Genomic DNA, 15,823 nt, shown 5'->3' on the forward strand with positions numbered 1-15,823 from the left:
ATTCTGAGATTATTCATCATCTGCATAGAGAGAAAAGTTCCAAATAGACAGAAGAGCATATGGAAAAGACACTAAGCCATGAAGGTATGCCTCAATTTCAAGAAACAGAAGGCAGCTGGGTATGGCTGCACTGCAGCTTCCATGGTGCAAGAACGGTGAGAAATAAAAATAGACGTGGGGATCAGATCACTGAAAAGCTTCTAAACAATCCTTGTTTCTTACTCCAAACTTCGGAGGAAGGAAGTTAAAGGTTTCTGATCTGTGCTTTCAAAAATAACTGTACTGTGAGTGTAAAGTATAGACTAACAAGCTAAAGTAGAAGAGAAACAGGAAATGAGGTTGCTGCAATAATTCTGCTAAAAAATGGTTACAGACTGCAGTGGGAACAGACAGAGGAAAGAAGAGGCCAAGGAAGCAAAATGAAGAGAACTCAGTAACTAACTAAAGTTTCCAGGACAGAGTAGAGGGAGAGTCAAAGATGAAGCCGAGGATTTCCAAAGACCTATGAGTTTTTGGAAACCTACAGACCTGCTGATTCCTCTAAATGCTTCTGAACTCAGGTTTCCAAAATAACCTGATCTTTTCTCCAGGTGCTTCAGTGTCATCTAATAGTTTTCAAAGCATATCAGCTTCACTTCCATTAAGCTGTTTGAGATATAGCACTTTTTGAACCCTTGTAAGATGCTGTCACCAGAAATTCTATCCCACACCACTAGAATCCATCTGCATTACTGTTAGGACAGTGGGGTTTTGTTCATCCTGCAGCTATTTAATGTCCAACTGTGACCCCTTACTCTACTGCTTTTCTAAGTGCCCTTTAAAAGACCTGCATACCTTGATACCTGATACCTGCAAATGTGAGATCAACCTCCAAAACAATTTCTAAATCTATCCTAGAGTTATTTCCCTCCCTTGTTAAGATTCCATCCATGAGCATCTACTCACACCAAATGAGGACACTTCAGGCCTACGAGGTCTCCCCCAAACAGAGCTTGGTTGTTTGCAATAATGAAGAGTGTCCCTACTATGAGAGACATCGTTATAAATAAAAGAAAGACCGACTTCATTTCAGGAGCTACCCTTAGGATATGTGAGAAGGCTACTTAGCTTTATGATCAGGCAAATATTGGGCAAATCATCAACGTTTCTGGAAGAAACCATTTTAAAAGCTGGAAAATACTGCTTCTAAATCACTTTCTAATTGTAAAATATGTAGGAATGAGGAAAACCACTCACCATCTCATGTACTAATGTAGTATTTAAGAACACAGACATCCATTTCAATAAGGATAGACCAGAAGAAAAAAGGGATAGGAAACAACGCAGCAAGGTGTTTACTTTTGCAAGATCGTTAAAAAAAAATGTTTTATATGATTAATAATACTAAAGTAGACGACATTTAGCTTGAAAACACCTAAAAGACTTTCCTCCTAGATGCTCTGCCTGTGATTTCAGGAGCATTACCTGCAGGAGGGAATTAATGGTCACAAGTCCTAATTCCAGAGCCAGAGGACTTGGGTTCAAATTCAGCCCTATCATGGACACACTACTTATCCTCTCTTCTGTTTTCTCATTTGTGAAATAAGGGTAATATCAGGCCTTTGTCATAAAGTTGCCAAGAGCAGTAATGGATATTTGAGACCCATATATACTAAAAAAAATTATTCATTGTTTATCAGAAATTTCTATTTAACTGAGCAGTTTATTTTGATTTTTTTTATTCAGCTAAATGCAGCAACCCTATTAACCCAAAGCTCAGATAAATTTGTTGAATTAGCTAAAGCCCATAAAGCAAGAAAAGAAATAGAAATCTTTAGAACTAAATATAAATAAAGTATCTCAAGAGGCAATATGGTAAATGGAAAGAACATGGATCTTAGAACCAGGCAATCTGAGCTTCAATTCATCATCCTCTGCCAACTTATAACTGACTGACCTTGAACAAATTACTCTACCTCGCCTGGTAAATGGGCTTAATTTACCACTTTTCAGGGTTGGCAGAATGCATTACATGAAGTAACCCATACTTGACACTCCCCTGATGCAGGACAGGAACGAACGCCAGTTCTCTGTTCTTCCTCACACTATCAGCTTCAGAAACTCAAATTTCCCATCAGAGTAGCCAAAACAAAAGAACTCACTTTAACCCACAATAACTAAACACAACAAAGTGCTCCCCAAACTATGCCCACACACAGACCTCTCCCGCTCCTGACCATCTCATCCCACTTGGCAGGTGCCTCTGGCAGCCAGCATTCTAATTCCCCACCGCCCATCACCTGCATGGGCATTCCCCAAGTATGGCTGACCAGAGCTGTTCTCGTCTGATTGTGCTTAATAGTATTTGAACAGAAAAGTTTAAAAACAACATAACACTGTGATTTCCTCACAAGTTTTTGCTCCTTTTCACAAACTTTTTAAGAATAAGGATACATAAACTCATTTCAAATTATCATATAACATTAAATGCATAAATCTGTTCTTTTAATTTTCAAAAAAAAAATCTTAATCACTCATTTGAGTCAATAAAAATTCTTAAAAAGAATTGCAAATACACAACAGAAAATTATTTTCCAGTGTGACTCTTGGGCCTAGATCTTCCTTCTATTTTGGAGTCATACCACATGGGGATTATTTTCTAATGTTCATTTTACAAATTGCTTAACTAACACTATGCTGTCCAACTTTCCATTTAGTATACCTTATCTTCTCTGTACACACTGTGATTTCTTTGAAGGAAAATTAACTAAATATTTCAGTAGGTTAACTAGCGGGAAGCAAAGAATTAAGATTGTAGATACAAAGGTGCTGTAATTGTATTTTAATCAGCTTATTAAATACAACATGAACATGTATCAATCAACTAACATTTAATTTCATGGTCTATGATTCAAAACTTTTCAAAAGCATAACAGTACAAAATTATCAGCATTTACTTAACAATTCCTTTCCAATTTTGTTTTAACTCATGAAAACCATATAAAATATTGTATGACAATTGTTACATGTCATTAGGGACTGGAAGAAGACATAATTAGGAATTTTATTAAAATACAAACATAATTTGAAATTTATCTTTCTTATGAGATATTACCAACTTGGTCCAGAAGGAAACACAGCTCCTATACAGAAACACAGCAACATAATTCTTTAAGTTAGGGGACTTAAATACAGGAAGATGGGAATTAAGTATTTAAATACTTAAATATAGGAATCTTTTAAAAATCTATTTCAAATATCTCTGTCCCTAACAGACAAAATTCCACTGCTGAAACAAACTACTGAGCTAAAGCTTAAGTTGGTGCTGCAGAAAATGCAAACAAATCTCTTATCAATCTCATTTAGAAAGTAAATTGCCTAATTGTGCATTCATTTAAGAGTCTTACACAAAGACTTCCCATTACAGAGTCACATTTTGACTTGCAATGTATGTGCACATACGTATCTCTTTTCCTCCTTTGAAAGAGTGGTTTTTCATGATCTGAATGATTCAGTTTTTCACAGAATAATTTAGTTTATCTAAATTCTACTTTTGTTAAGCAGCAGTGAAAATTATTAAAAGTCAGCGGGTTCTTTTCTCTAGCACTTTGCTTGACAGCAAAAATCGCTTTAGTTTTAAAAGGTCTGTTTCTGACCATTATTTTTTCCTCACGTGGAGAAGGACCTGAGGGTAAGGGTCATTAACATCTTTTACTAAGACAAAAAGATTCTACTGTGGTTGCTAGGATACCAACAGACAGATTCATTTATTGTGGTCTGAACAGTTATCAGGGATGTCTTCTCTCAAAACAACATACTAACCACAGCAGGAACCATAAGGCAAACAAACAAAATCTAAAAGGCAGAGGCAATTCCTGCCCTTGAAGAGCTTAATGTCTGCTATTGTTGGTATTTAAAATGATAAAGTGCATTTCTAAATAATATATTTTTTAAAGGACTAGAAATAAGGAGACAACAGGAAGGAGGAAGTGTAGGCCAAGGTCAAATATTTCATCTGAGTCTGCAGAGTTAGATTCATTCCTTCATTAACTTATTTAACTGAACCACAATGAGTCTGTACTATGTGCTGGGTACTGTTCTAGGCATTAGCAACCCGGTGGTTAATAAGACAAAGTTGAGCCTTCACTGAGCTTACATTCTAGTGAGGAGACCAAGCAAAAGTGTTGTAAATATTTACGTCTGTGCGTATGTGCAAGCATGGAGGTGTGTTTGTACTGTATGAGAAAGCTGTAGAGGGGCATGATGACAGGTCAGAGAAGGCCTTACATATATTTATCAATTACTATATGCGAAGAGTTGGGCTAGGCAATGAGGATTGAGTTTAACAGGAGAGACATGTTCTCTGCTACTCGCATTTACTCTGGTGGGAGATCCAGGTAAACTAACAGGGAAGTGATCTGGTGCCACTTACTACCTGTGTAACCTTGGCAAGTTGGTAACACCTTCATCATGAATAGCGGCACTAACCTTCAAGGGTTATTGTGAGCATTAGATGTTTATAAAACATTTGGCACACTGCCTGGTAAACCACAAATGTTATTATTACAGTTAAGTGCCTGTGTTACAGAATAACAAGAAACAAGACTAGTAGAAATTGAGGATGGCAGAAAAGGGGAAAGGATAATAAAGGTCTTCAAAAAATCAAAAAGGGAGGAGAGAAGGGTTCACATGAGGAAGACTTGTAAAATACACTGCAAAGTGTATTTATAAACCTACAAGGAATAGTATAAAATGGAACCACATCACACACCCAATTAAGTGACCAGAATTAAACTACACATGATTGGCACAGAAAAGAGAAGGAGAGAACAGTTTAAATACTGCAAGTGGCCCTGCCACTATTTCACTCAGTGAGGGAATATTTCAGAATGAATGAGATTTGTAGAAAAAGATAGCTGCGGTCCTACAGGCAGACTCAGATCCCACCTGTGAAGTGTGAGCACCTCACCTCACTGAGTGTGAGTCAACACATAAACAAGATATGTGTTTTTCATATGAATTCCCCAAAATGCAAATGTACTATTTAATCTGGTGCTCAAGTGAATAAATAGCAAAAGCAATTTTGATTAGATGTGATTTTCATCACCTTTTGTACTTATTTTATAACTAACTCCTGCTTAAGATGCTACTCCACCTCTATGATCTCCCTTTTACAGATACACAAATAAGCATGCCCAAGGACCCCTGGGCAGCACACAGCAGAGCCAGGATACCTGCCTCATTCAGCCTGGCTCCCAATCACTGCAGTCTTTCCACAATGCCCAGCCATCCTCGAGTCTGGGTTTGAAGGGACAGGCTAAGATTAAGAAGGAAGATGATGCAAAATATCTAAGAGGAAAAGTTAATAAGACAAATAAGTACTTGCAGGAAAAGATAAACACATTAAGACTAAAGAGAGAGAAACCAAGTCAGAAGCTGATGTGTGGAAACTGTTCACCAATTTCCAGAGCAATATTGATTTCATATATTTTATACCTCTGTGCATTCTAAATATTTAAGTATTTTGGAAATTCAAACATTTCAACATGCAGGCTATCTCCCCAAATACCTCTCACACCCAAAAGCAGCACATATACACATAACTTCACCAAATCAGGTGTCCAGACAAAGTAACAAGTTCTGCTGCTTTAGAAACAGAAAGAAAGGAATACATGCCAATAAACTAGTGGGAAAGAATATAAGTAGGAGATAGCAATGTAGGGACTAAAGAAAAAGCCTTCAAAGCACTAGGTGAGTAGTGGTGCCTCTGACAGAAATGATGAAATTGAGAATCTGAGAAAACAAATAGAAGGGTAAGTAAGTGCTTCAAAAGAAGTATTTGGAAGAACATTCCAAAAAACATCCTGCAATCAAATTCATTGGGCATTTACTCTGTGCCCAATATACTAACAAGTATACACATTGAAATCATATTTCCCATTATAATTTTAGCAATTTCCCCTTACCTTGGGGGAAAGATCTCTGGCCCCAATAAATAACAGAAGTCATAATATGAAATAACAACAACAATAACGATAGCAGTTACTGTCGGGCCATGCACCATGCCTTTCCATTTCACCCTATGAAGTGGATACATTATTCTGATGCCACCAGGCAAAAGCCTTAGTCTTGGATCAAGTAACTTGCCTAAAGTTGTCTAACACTGCTGGGGTTGGGACTCACACCCCTGTCTGCCGGACACCACGGCTCTTAACCACTTTACACTGCTTCTCCATTTTAAAGATTCAAACTTTCCCATGAGCACTCTGCCTTTTTAAATGTAGAGTTTACGGACACAGAATAATTCTTCCATACAATATTTTACAAGAAGCAATTAAAATGCAGTCAGTACCTTAAATGCAGACAACTTTTTGTCCCCGAAAGCTAAGACCTTCTCGTGTCTATTACTTTCATACTGCACAAGTACTATTCTTGAATGGCACATAAATTGATAAAATGAGAACTCAAAATATAATGACATATAAAAGGAATATGTTATTGTTAAAAGTCAGAGAATAATGTCTCAAAAATTTGAGAAGTGGGCTCTACCACATTCTCATGAAAATACTCTGTGCATACAGGGGCTTAGTAACGTCTAGTTTTTTTGAAATGCAAACTTTACCTGGGTCATTATGGGAATGAGGCACCACAAAGACCTGAAGAGGCTTGGTATCCCATTCATTATTTTGATAGGTAATGTCAAATCCTTGCTTCCAAACTCCACCATCTGGATTGTCAAAAGGTATTAGACTGTAAACATCCAACATCTAAAAATATAAAAGAAAAAAAAAAAGAGTAAGTTTAACTATGTATAACCATTATTAATTTAAACTAATGTTTGAAAATATTTGCTCAAAACTACTCATTGCTGTACTCTGCATATATATTTCACAAGATAAAATTATTTTTGTAGGCATTAACTGAAGAGTTTAAAGCAGAAATCATTTAATCACCATCCAAAGGCTTAAAATGCTACTTGTGTTATATAACTATACTGATAATCCCCTCCCCAATCTGCTTCTCATAAAAAACAATCTCATTCAATTCCTTCTTCCCCTGCTTTACTTCCAATACAATGTAATAGAAATTGGTAGGAACTGTACAGCAAACAAAAAACTTTCTGATAGAATTTGATTATGACCAAATATTTCAGTATTTTCAAACACAGTACTGTAAATTATTTTTTACTTTATCTGAGATGCCTTTATTTTATAATCAATCTCATACATTTTAAAATCTGTATCTGAATGGAAATGCACCTATAGCTATTCTTTCATTCAGCATATGCTACGTTTATCTTTTTTATTTTAAGAATAACACTACACTAGGGTCAACTAGGCGTAATCAATGAAAAACGGAAGAATTTTGTTTAAATTGAGATTTAGCTTTTAAGTGTTCAAATGTTTTCTAAGTTTCCATTGGAGTACTCCTTCTAGATAATAATTTACTTGGACACAAAGGAAAAAATATTGCCAAAAAAAGAACAATTTTATTCCTCTTACTCTCTATAATACTAAATATAAAAAAGAACACAACTGCCCTTCAGTAAAATTTAAATTATGTAAAAATCACATCCTAATGTATACATGGGTTATAACAAATTTTTTAAAGATATCAAGCAAATTATATACAAGTGAATCCAAAGAACTTTATGTATCTCTCACTCAGGAATTTATGACTTTAAACATAAAATAAAATACTGAGTCAACAAATCCTTGGGAACCAGCTGGACAGAAGGATGTGTTCGCAGTTTCTGCTATTCCTTCCAATTCTTTCTTTGGCCCTGCAGCTCTCCCAGCGCCCTGCTGCCTCACTCTACCTGCCCTCCATGGCTGCTGGGCAGCTTCTCTCTATCCAGCCCAGATTCAGACAAAAAAAAAATTCTGTTGTTCCCCTTTAAAAGATACCTAATTAAAACCTAAACATAGCCAAGCCTCACAGAAACAGCTATCCCTTCAAAGCCCAGGATTCTGATCCTATGTGAACCTGGCCACACACTAGCTGATGAGGTCACAGGCACAAGGCCAGACCAGCCCCACTGTCCCCAGCTTCCGACTTGGCCTGTGAGGCGTGCTTCAAGATCATATCATGTTCTCTGTCCCTAGGAGTCGGTGAAAACTTCTACTCTGAAGCAAAGCCAGAGCCAACTCATTTTACTCTACTTTAAAATATTCACCCATTGGGGTTCTCTCACCAAGTTCCAGTTTCTCGTCTCAAGTACAAGGTTAAACACAGCTCTCTGCTAATTTGCAGAACAGAGCAAATATGAGTGACACACCCCAAGTTTAAGAAACACAGAAGTCCTTTGTGCCCTAGTTTTCAACTCCATAACCCCCTAAGATAGTGCTATCAGAGAGAAACATAATGCAAGCCAAATACACAATCTTAAATTTTCTAGTAAAATGAAATAGCTGAAATTAATTTTAATGACATATTTTGTTTAACCCAATATATTCAAAATATTACCATCTCAAGATGTAATCAATATAAAAATGAATATTTCGCACTGTTTTTTGATACTAAGTTTTCAACACTCTGTGTGTATATTATACTTAGAGCACATCTCAATTCAAACCAGCCACATTTCAAGTGCTTAGGAGCGACATGTGGACAGTGGCTTCCATAATGGACAGCAAAGCTCTAGAATATTTCCCCTCCCTCTCACAAAGAGATATTCAGCAAAAAAGAATAAAACTCTGCATTGTGTGAAACCTATAATTTTTACAAATATACAATAAGAGTAGGGCTTTTCTTGTAATCTCCAAAGAAAGGTAAGAAAATCTCTTTGGCCAAATTTAAAGCTGGAAAGGTCTTCACCTACTATAGAAAATAAGACCTAAGAAGCATACAAAAAAGGCCATATTCATAAAGTATGAAATAACAAGAAAAATGGCAGAAACACAGAATTGTGGAATTTTATCACTGAAAAGAACATTAATGATCAAGTGACTAATCAAATCACTTTACAAAACAGAAACTAGGATCCAGAGAGTTTAAGTGATTTACTAAGAACAGATACCAGATCAAAAACAACAAAGCCCAGTAATTATTAACGAATGTATACATTACCTGCACATCTGATTTCTGACTTCCACTTTGTGAAGCAAACAGACAATCTTCAGGGTTGACTTCAAGTGACAGTTTTGATGGCAGAAGAGGTGAGCCAGCACCTTGGCCGAAACCACCTCGTGAACTTTTCGGACCATCCTCCACAGACTCACTCAAATTGATAACCGAGTCTCTAATATTTGAGATGATCTCATTATTCTCAGCTAGCAAACGCTCCAAATGGTCTATTTTTTCTTGCAACATTGAGAGTTGGCCCTACAATAAAAAAGAAAAAGGCAGCCATATGAAACTCTAATATAGCTCTGCTGAGGCACACACATTTTTTTTTAAATTATGTGCCTGCCCAAGAGGGCAGCCACTCACCCTTCACTTTCCACTTTTATAAGTGGGATCACAGAAAGCATGAATAGCTGGCAGGGTTGAAACACCAATTTACAGCAGAAAATCTTCTCCATGGCTGAAATCTTTGTTTAATCATATTTTAGAATGCGCCACAAAAAGACCAAAAATATTTGTATTTTGGGATATATTTCCTATTACACTAAACCCAGCCCTAAAAGTCCTTTGAGTCTCCAAAATCACTAAATACACAGCATATTATATCCAGGTTTGAAATTTTAATTTAAGTATAATTGATTCTAGTTACTCATAAGGGTCAAAAGGTATGAACCTGGGAGCTGACCCATGGCGCAGCAGTTAAGTTCGCATGTTTCGCTTTGGCAGCCCAGGGTTCACTGGTTCGGATCCCGGTTGTGGACATGGCACCACTTGGCAAGCCATGATGTGGCAGGCGTCCCACATACAAAGTAGAGAAAGATGGGTACAGATGTTAGCTCAGGACCAGTCTTCCTCAGCAAAAAGAGGAGGATTGGCAGCAGATGTTAGCTCAGGGCTAATCTTCCTCAAAAAAATAATAAAATTAAAAATTAAAAAATTAAAAAAAGGTATGAACCTTAAAAAGATCATTCCATCTTAACTGGTAGTACGAGTGGACAATCGTAAATAAGAACTCTCATCTAAAGAAAAATCAATTAATCAACTCTTAATTAGCCATATGCATGAAAAAGACTGGTGGAACATCTCCTAAGTAACCACACTGTTAAGTCAGTTAGACTGCTTCTACTATACTGTGTGACTTAGGTTTCTGAATTGACCCTCACATTAAGAGGCCTGCCGTCTCTCTAAAATAAACCTTGTTTTACAGAATAATACCTCAGCTTATGAAAGCAAGAACAATCTTTGTCTTGTTCACTCCTATACCCCGCGTTCCAAATACACAGTAAATACTTATATATTTGTCAAATGGTCCTCTTATTTCTGGAACTCAACAATAATTCTCTAGTCAACACCCACTGTGCTAGGTATAATGCTACATGCTGGGAAGGCAGATACGCATAAGATATAAGTTCCTGTCTGAACACACAAGGTGACATTGTAACTAGCAATAGCCTACCCCCGTGCCCCAAAAAGTCCACATTAAGGTTTAATAATTAAACCTTAAAATATAAAATATATAAAATAATTATATGCATAGTGAACAAATAACTCTGAACGACCAGAAACAAAAATTCTATCACCAGTAAATAATAGGAACACAAAAGGGAAAAGAGAAAACACCTAAATGTCCAAAAGTAAAGGACTGGTCCTATGGTATATCTAATACCATGGAATTGTTTTCAGTCACTGAAATTTTAGAATTATAAATTTTTAAAAAATAGAGATATATGGGGGCCGGCCCAGCAGTGTAGTGGTTAAGTTCCCAGGCTCCACTTTGGTGGCCTGGGGTTCATGGGTTCAGATACCAGGTACAGACCTGCACATCACTCATCAAGTCATGCTGTGGCAGCATCCCACATACAAAATAGAGGAAGACTGGCACAGATGTTAGCTCAAGGCCAATCTTCCTCAAGCAAAAAGAGGAAGACTGACAACAGATGTTAGCTCAGGGCCAATCTTCCTCACCAAAAAAAAGAAGAAGAGAAAAGAAAAATATATGAGAAAGTACTTTCAGGAAATACAGTGGAGAAAAAGCAGTACAAAAATAGTATGTATGAGAAAAAATAGTATGTTTGACATGATCTCCTTTTGAAAAAATACATATGGAAAGCCATAATTGAGATGGTAAAGACCGATTATGGGTATTTATATTCCTCTTTAGTTTGTTATGAATAGTTGTTGGTTTTGTAATGGGGAGGTCAACAGAAACAAGGAATCTACTCCTACTGGCCAGGTCAAGGGGAGAGAAGTCAACAGACTGCTATCTACCAAGAGATGGCCATTTCAACAAACTGTGTGAAAACTGACAGTAGTCTGAAGGGACTAGGGAAGATATTTTGGAATAAGAAAAAAAGTAGCCAAAATTAGAAGCAAATCAGCAGCAAATTATCTTGGGAAGTGTTGGGGAGAGACAACACTGAGGATGAATACCCAAAGCCCTGTTGGAGAGAAGAGGAGCACAAGACGGCCATGTAGCTCCTCAGACCTGAAAGATGCACTCACAGGCCTCTCTTCTTGGACACATGTGACAGAAATTGCCCCCTGCATGTCAAAACTATAGTCCTTTAAGGCAACTGTCACCTCTAGAATGATGAGGTATGTTCTCCACAGGGCAGAACTCTGAAGCCTGTTTATCAATGTATACAGAAACAGGAAGTGCAAGGTTTTAGCACAGAACTTATCCTGCAAGACAAGCCCCATTTCCCCTAATGAAAAGCAAGAAAGAGAACATGGATCTGTTCACAACTAGAAATGGCAAAGCAAAGGAAACTGATGGATCAGTGCAACACTAGTTCAGGGCTCAAAGAAAAGCTAGTTGAACCATGCAGATTCCAGGTCAGCAAAGCTGTGGAGCAGGATTACACTATAAATCCTTCTTGATGAGCTCACATCGATGTTGGCTGAGTGGTTCTCAGTGGAAAGACCAAAGTGGATCCCCTGGCATAACCCAAAGTTCACACAAAGAAGCTAAAACGATTTGAGAGTCAGGTGCACAGCTGACTAACCTGTATTTATTTTCCTAAACAGACATGCCATCAAAGGCTGTCTGAAATAAGGGAAAAACTTTTCTTCACTCATTATCACAACACCACAGACTGCAGCTCTTTGAAATCACTTCTGATGAGTTCTGTTGAACATTTTCAATACTGAAGATACAAGTATACTTCGGAGATGCTTGCAATTTCTACTGCAGCAGGTAACAGTAAATCAAGTTCCTCGGATCTCAAGCAGAATTAGAACATGTTGACTCATCTTGCCTGTAGTAAAGCTGCACACTTCCATAAAAGAAAACCTTAGCTTAGTCTAAAATACCACCATCCTAGAGCTTTTAAAGATGCCACATGTTTTATCGGACACTTACAGTGTATAAATCAATTACATGGGCACCTGCATTTCTCCAGATCTCTCTATACTTTCAGGAAAAGATAATTTTGAAGCCATGCACACAGCAAAGCTGCCTATAGCTCAACAAACACACAGTGAGAAAGCGGCTTCCTTATGGGAATATTCTTACTATGGCCCTGGTTCCATAACCCATGGATGAGAGTATTATTCAAAGTAAACATTACAAGAGATGGATGTTTCATAAAAAAGGATCCTGCAGGCACTAAAGTGACTTTCAATCTCATTGAAGCTTTAAAGATACAATTAATGATCAGTACCTGGAATTCTGTGCTGAATTAAGTCCATGGAGAAAATTGCAGCCTAGAGATACGTCAGCATAATGGTCTAATGAAAATCATTTTTTAAACTATATTATGCAGTGGAATAAAGTCTCCCTCCAAACAGCTGAAGTTTTTGAAATACACACACCTCATAAGCAAATTCTAGACACACGACAGAGGAGAGTGGTATAACCTTAAAAGGATGTACTCGTGGTCTGCATTAAAGTAACAGAAATCATAGATAATGTTTCAATTATGCTGACAAGTCAAAGAATACTGATGGTAATATTGAAAAAGACAATTTTCTGTAGGGCAAGAAAATCACTTGTGAGAAAACCACTTTATTCTTTGATTTGCTAATCAGTGCTATAGGGAGGCCACGGTACTGCACTGCTGAATGGGGAAGGAGGTCATGATATTTGATTTACTCTGCTTTTGATGAAAGAGAAAAATTGAGCAAAAAAAATCATTGATATCAAAGACTTTTGAGAGAGAAAATTTAGAGCCTACCACAAGGCAAAATAGGATCAGTACCACTCAGCCCTATGAACAAAATCAATCAATGTACATCTACAGATAAATGTGAGAACTTACTATGTAATTATTTGCCCAGGTAAAACACTAGCCACTGGGATTGGTATCACTATGATCACTGACGCATAGCTGAAACTGCACATCTTATTCTTCCTTCCTGTTACAATTGAAAAAACGTGTGCCTTCCCTCTCCCCACTTCAAAGGCAAACACTCTGCTGGTGAGCTCCAATCCCATTCTCTCTCAACTGCTCAAAGGCTGTACTCTTGTGGTTAAACCCTCTCAACACTGCTTCATCAAACTCTCCTAAAAGTAACTCATTCTCAATAGTATAACATACCATGTTCTATTAGGTCAAACTATACGAAACTGCCATTCTCGGAAGTCAAAAATAGTCAAATGTCACCAATTTGCTAGGTTCAACTTAACATTATATCCTATCTAAAAAAATAAATCAAACGTCAGTGCTTCCCTCAGCCCCACGTTGCCTTCCAGGGCCCCATCCCCCTCACAGACATACAGGGATTATCAACAGTCTATACTTATTATCCCCTTTCCTTACAAATTCCCCTTTGCTCCTCTGCCCAACACTGCACCAAAACTGCCCTTGGAAAGTCCCCAGAGGCTCCCATGTTGTCAAGCCCAATGGGCAAACACTACCCTCATCCTTAAATTTATCACCTCAAGGAGCATTTGGCACAGAGGACCACTCCTTCCTCCCGGAAATATTTTCTTCATTCATTCCCAGCACAATATACTCTTGGTTTCCACCTGCCAACTATTTATCAATTTCCTTCTCTCCCCAATATCTAAATGATGGAGGGCCTCAAGGTTAGCTCCTAAGCCCTCTACCTTCTCTATACTGTCTTAAATTCTCTCATCCACTCTATGGTTTAAGTTCCATTTTTTGTACTGTTATCTCCCATATTTATATCTCCAACTGAAATCTCTTCTCTGAAAAACAGACCCATATACCCAAATGACTACCTGACTTTTCAACTTGGGTTTCAAACTTAAGTCCAAAAAACACCTTTCCAAAAAAGCCTTCTGAAGTCTTTAGGTCTTCAGTAAGTAGCTTTAGTCTCCAGATAGTTGGTCACTCTCAAAATCTTGGTGGCATAACTGATTCTTCCTCCTTCCTCACTCTACTTACACATCCAACCTATGTCTGAGCGCTTTTTATCCTACCTCCAAAATACAAGTATCGCTGATTAAGTATTTTGGAGGTACTCTCTCCCTTTCAACTGCTACCATACTGGTCCAACCCACCAACAACCTCTCCTAGGCTAGTACAGGAGCCTCTTAACCGACTTCCCATATCCACATCTTTCAACCATGCCCTACTCAGATGCTGCACCTTTCTTACAATCCAGTGCTGGTTTACTGCACTTAAAATAAAAACACCTTACACTACAATCAGTAAGGACCTGCATATCTATCTCCCCTCCCCTTTCTCTCTCTCCTCAACTTAGGTTCACCCTGATCTTATCTCAGTTCTAAGCCAGCTCCTCCCCACCCCATCTCAAGACCTTGGTAGATGTTCTCTCTTTACACAATGCTTCAACTCTCACCTCAAATGTCCCCTCTGCATAGCTTTCCCCAGCTATCCTATCTAAAAATAGGTCTCCTCATGCTATACTCCATGTCAACCTATTTTTTGTTTCTTCCACAGCATTTTTATCTATTTTATTCATGTACTGCTTCCCCATCTTCATCATAAATGAATCTCTAAACTGAGAACAGGCACTATAGCTGTTTTACTCACCATTGTACCCCAATGCCTAGCACAATGCCTGGCACACAATTAAGATTGCATATATTTACCAGGGGGAAAGAAAGGACATAAACAAAAACTGTGTGTAACAGTTTTTCTAAAACAAGGAAGTATTAAATGTTTTTTTGGCACATAAATCTACACCAAAATAAAATAAACAATTTTTAAGAAAGAAAATCCAGAAAATATCTTTACTATAACCCAAAAAGTAGGTAAGAAAAGAATGAGAAGGAAAGTCCTAAATAAAAGGTGATCTTCATGGATTGTTTGGGAAATCATGTAGAAACTGACCCATGTTTGGCCACAGGGTGATAATAATGACCTCATGAGTAGAGTAAAACATGTGGCTCCTTTTCTAGGGCAAAGACTATGGATTCTGTACCGTCCAATCAAAGGTTTTCAACTTTCACTACCATCAATAACGATGGCTCAATGGGCTATGATTCTCAACTGGTGTGGAGGATGGAGGGAGTTTGGAAAAAGAACCCTGAATCGATGCCAGACTCCTTCCTATCATGGCCATGATATAAGATCTTTAGTCAACCAAATCAAATTTCCAGTTAAGAGAATTGTACAGGAAATACTATTACATGTTTGTAATGTAACCACCAATGGCAGCATTCAAGAGAAACAAAACTTCACCCCAATGCGTGTATGTACGTATCTGAAACTCCAGATCTACACCACCTTTCATACATACTTTTTTTCTACTCTGCAAATCTAGTTTTGTTAAATTAAGCATATCCATCACATCCATATTTTTGATCCAACTGCATCACATCAAGATTTTTCTGAACTTGGATTCC

At 37.6% G+C, this 15,823-nt stretch overlaps 1 protein-coding gene across 2 annotated transcripts in view; it reads right to left on the minus strand.

Annotated features, from left to right (window-relative positions):
• The window catches only part of MAN2A1 (mannosidase alpha class 2A member 1), a 170,313-nt gene that overhangs the window by 132,587 nt on the left and 21,903 nt on the right, over window positions 1-15,823 (minus strand). For both annotated transcript variants that reach the window (XR_011525210.1, XM_008521233.2), the window contains exons 2-3: window positions 9,049-9,303; window positions 6,602-6,746 (exon numbers count right to left, since the gene is read on the minus strand). Coding sequence is in view for 1 of the 2 variants with exons in the window: in XM_008521233.2 (XP_008519455.2) it covers window positions 6,602-6,746; window positions 9,049-9,303 (400 nt within the window). In the remaining variant the exon portion in view is untranslated. The remainder of the gene's footprint in view (window positions 1-6,601; window positions 6,747-9,048; window positions 9,304-15,823) is intronic.

This window comes from Equus przewalskii, chromosome 13 (genome assembly GCF_037783145.1).
Source record: "Equus przewalskii isolate Varuska chromosome 13, EquPr2, whole genome shotgun sequence".
Classification (NCBI taxonomy): Eukaryota; Metazoa; Chordata; class Mammalia; order Perissodactyla; family Equidae; genus Equus; species Equus przewalskii.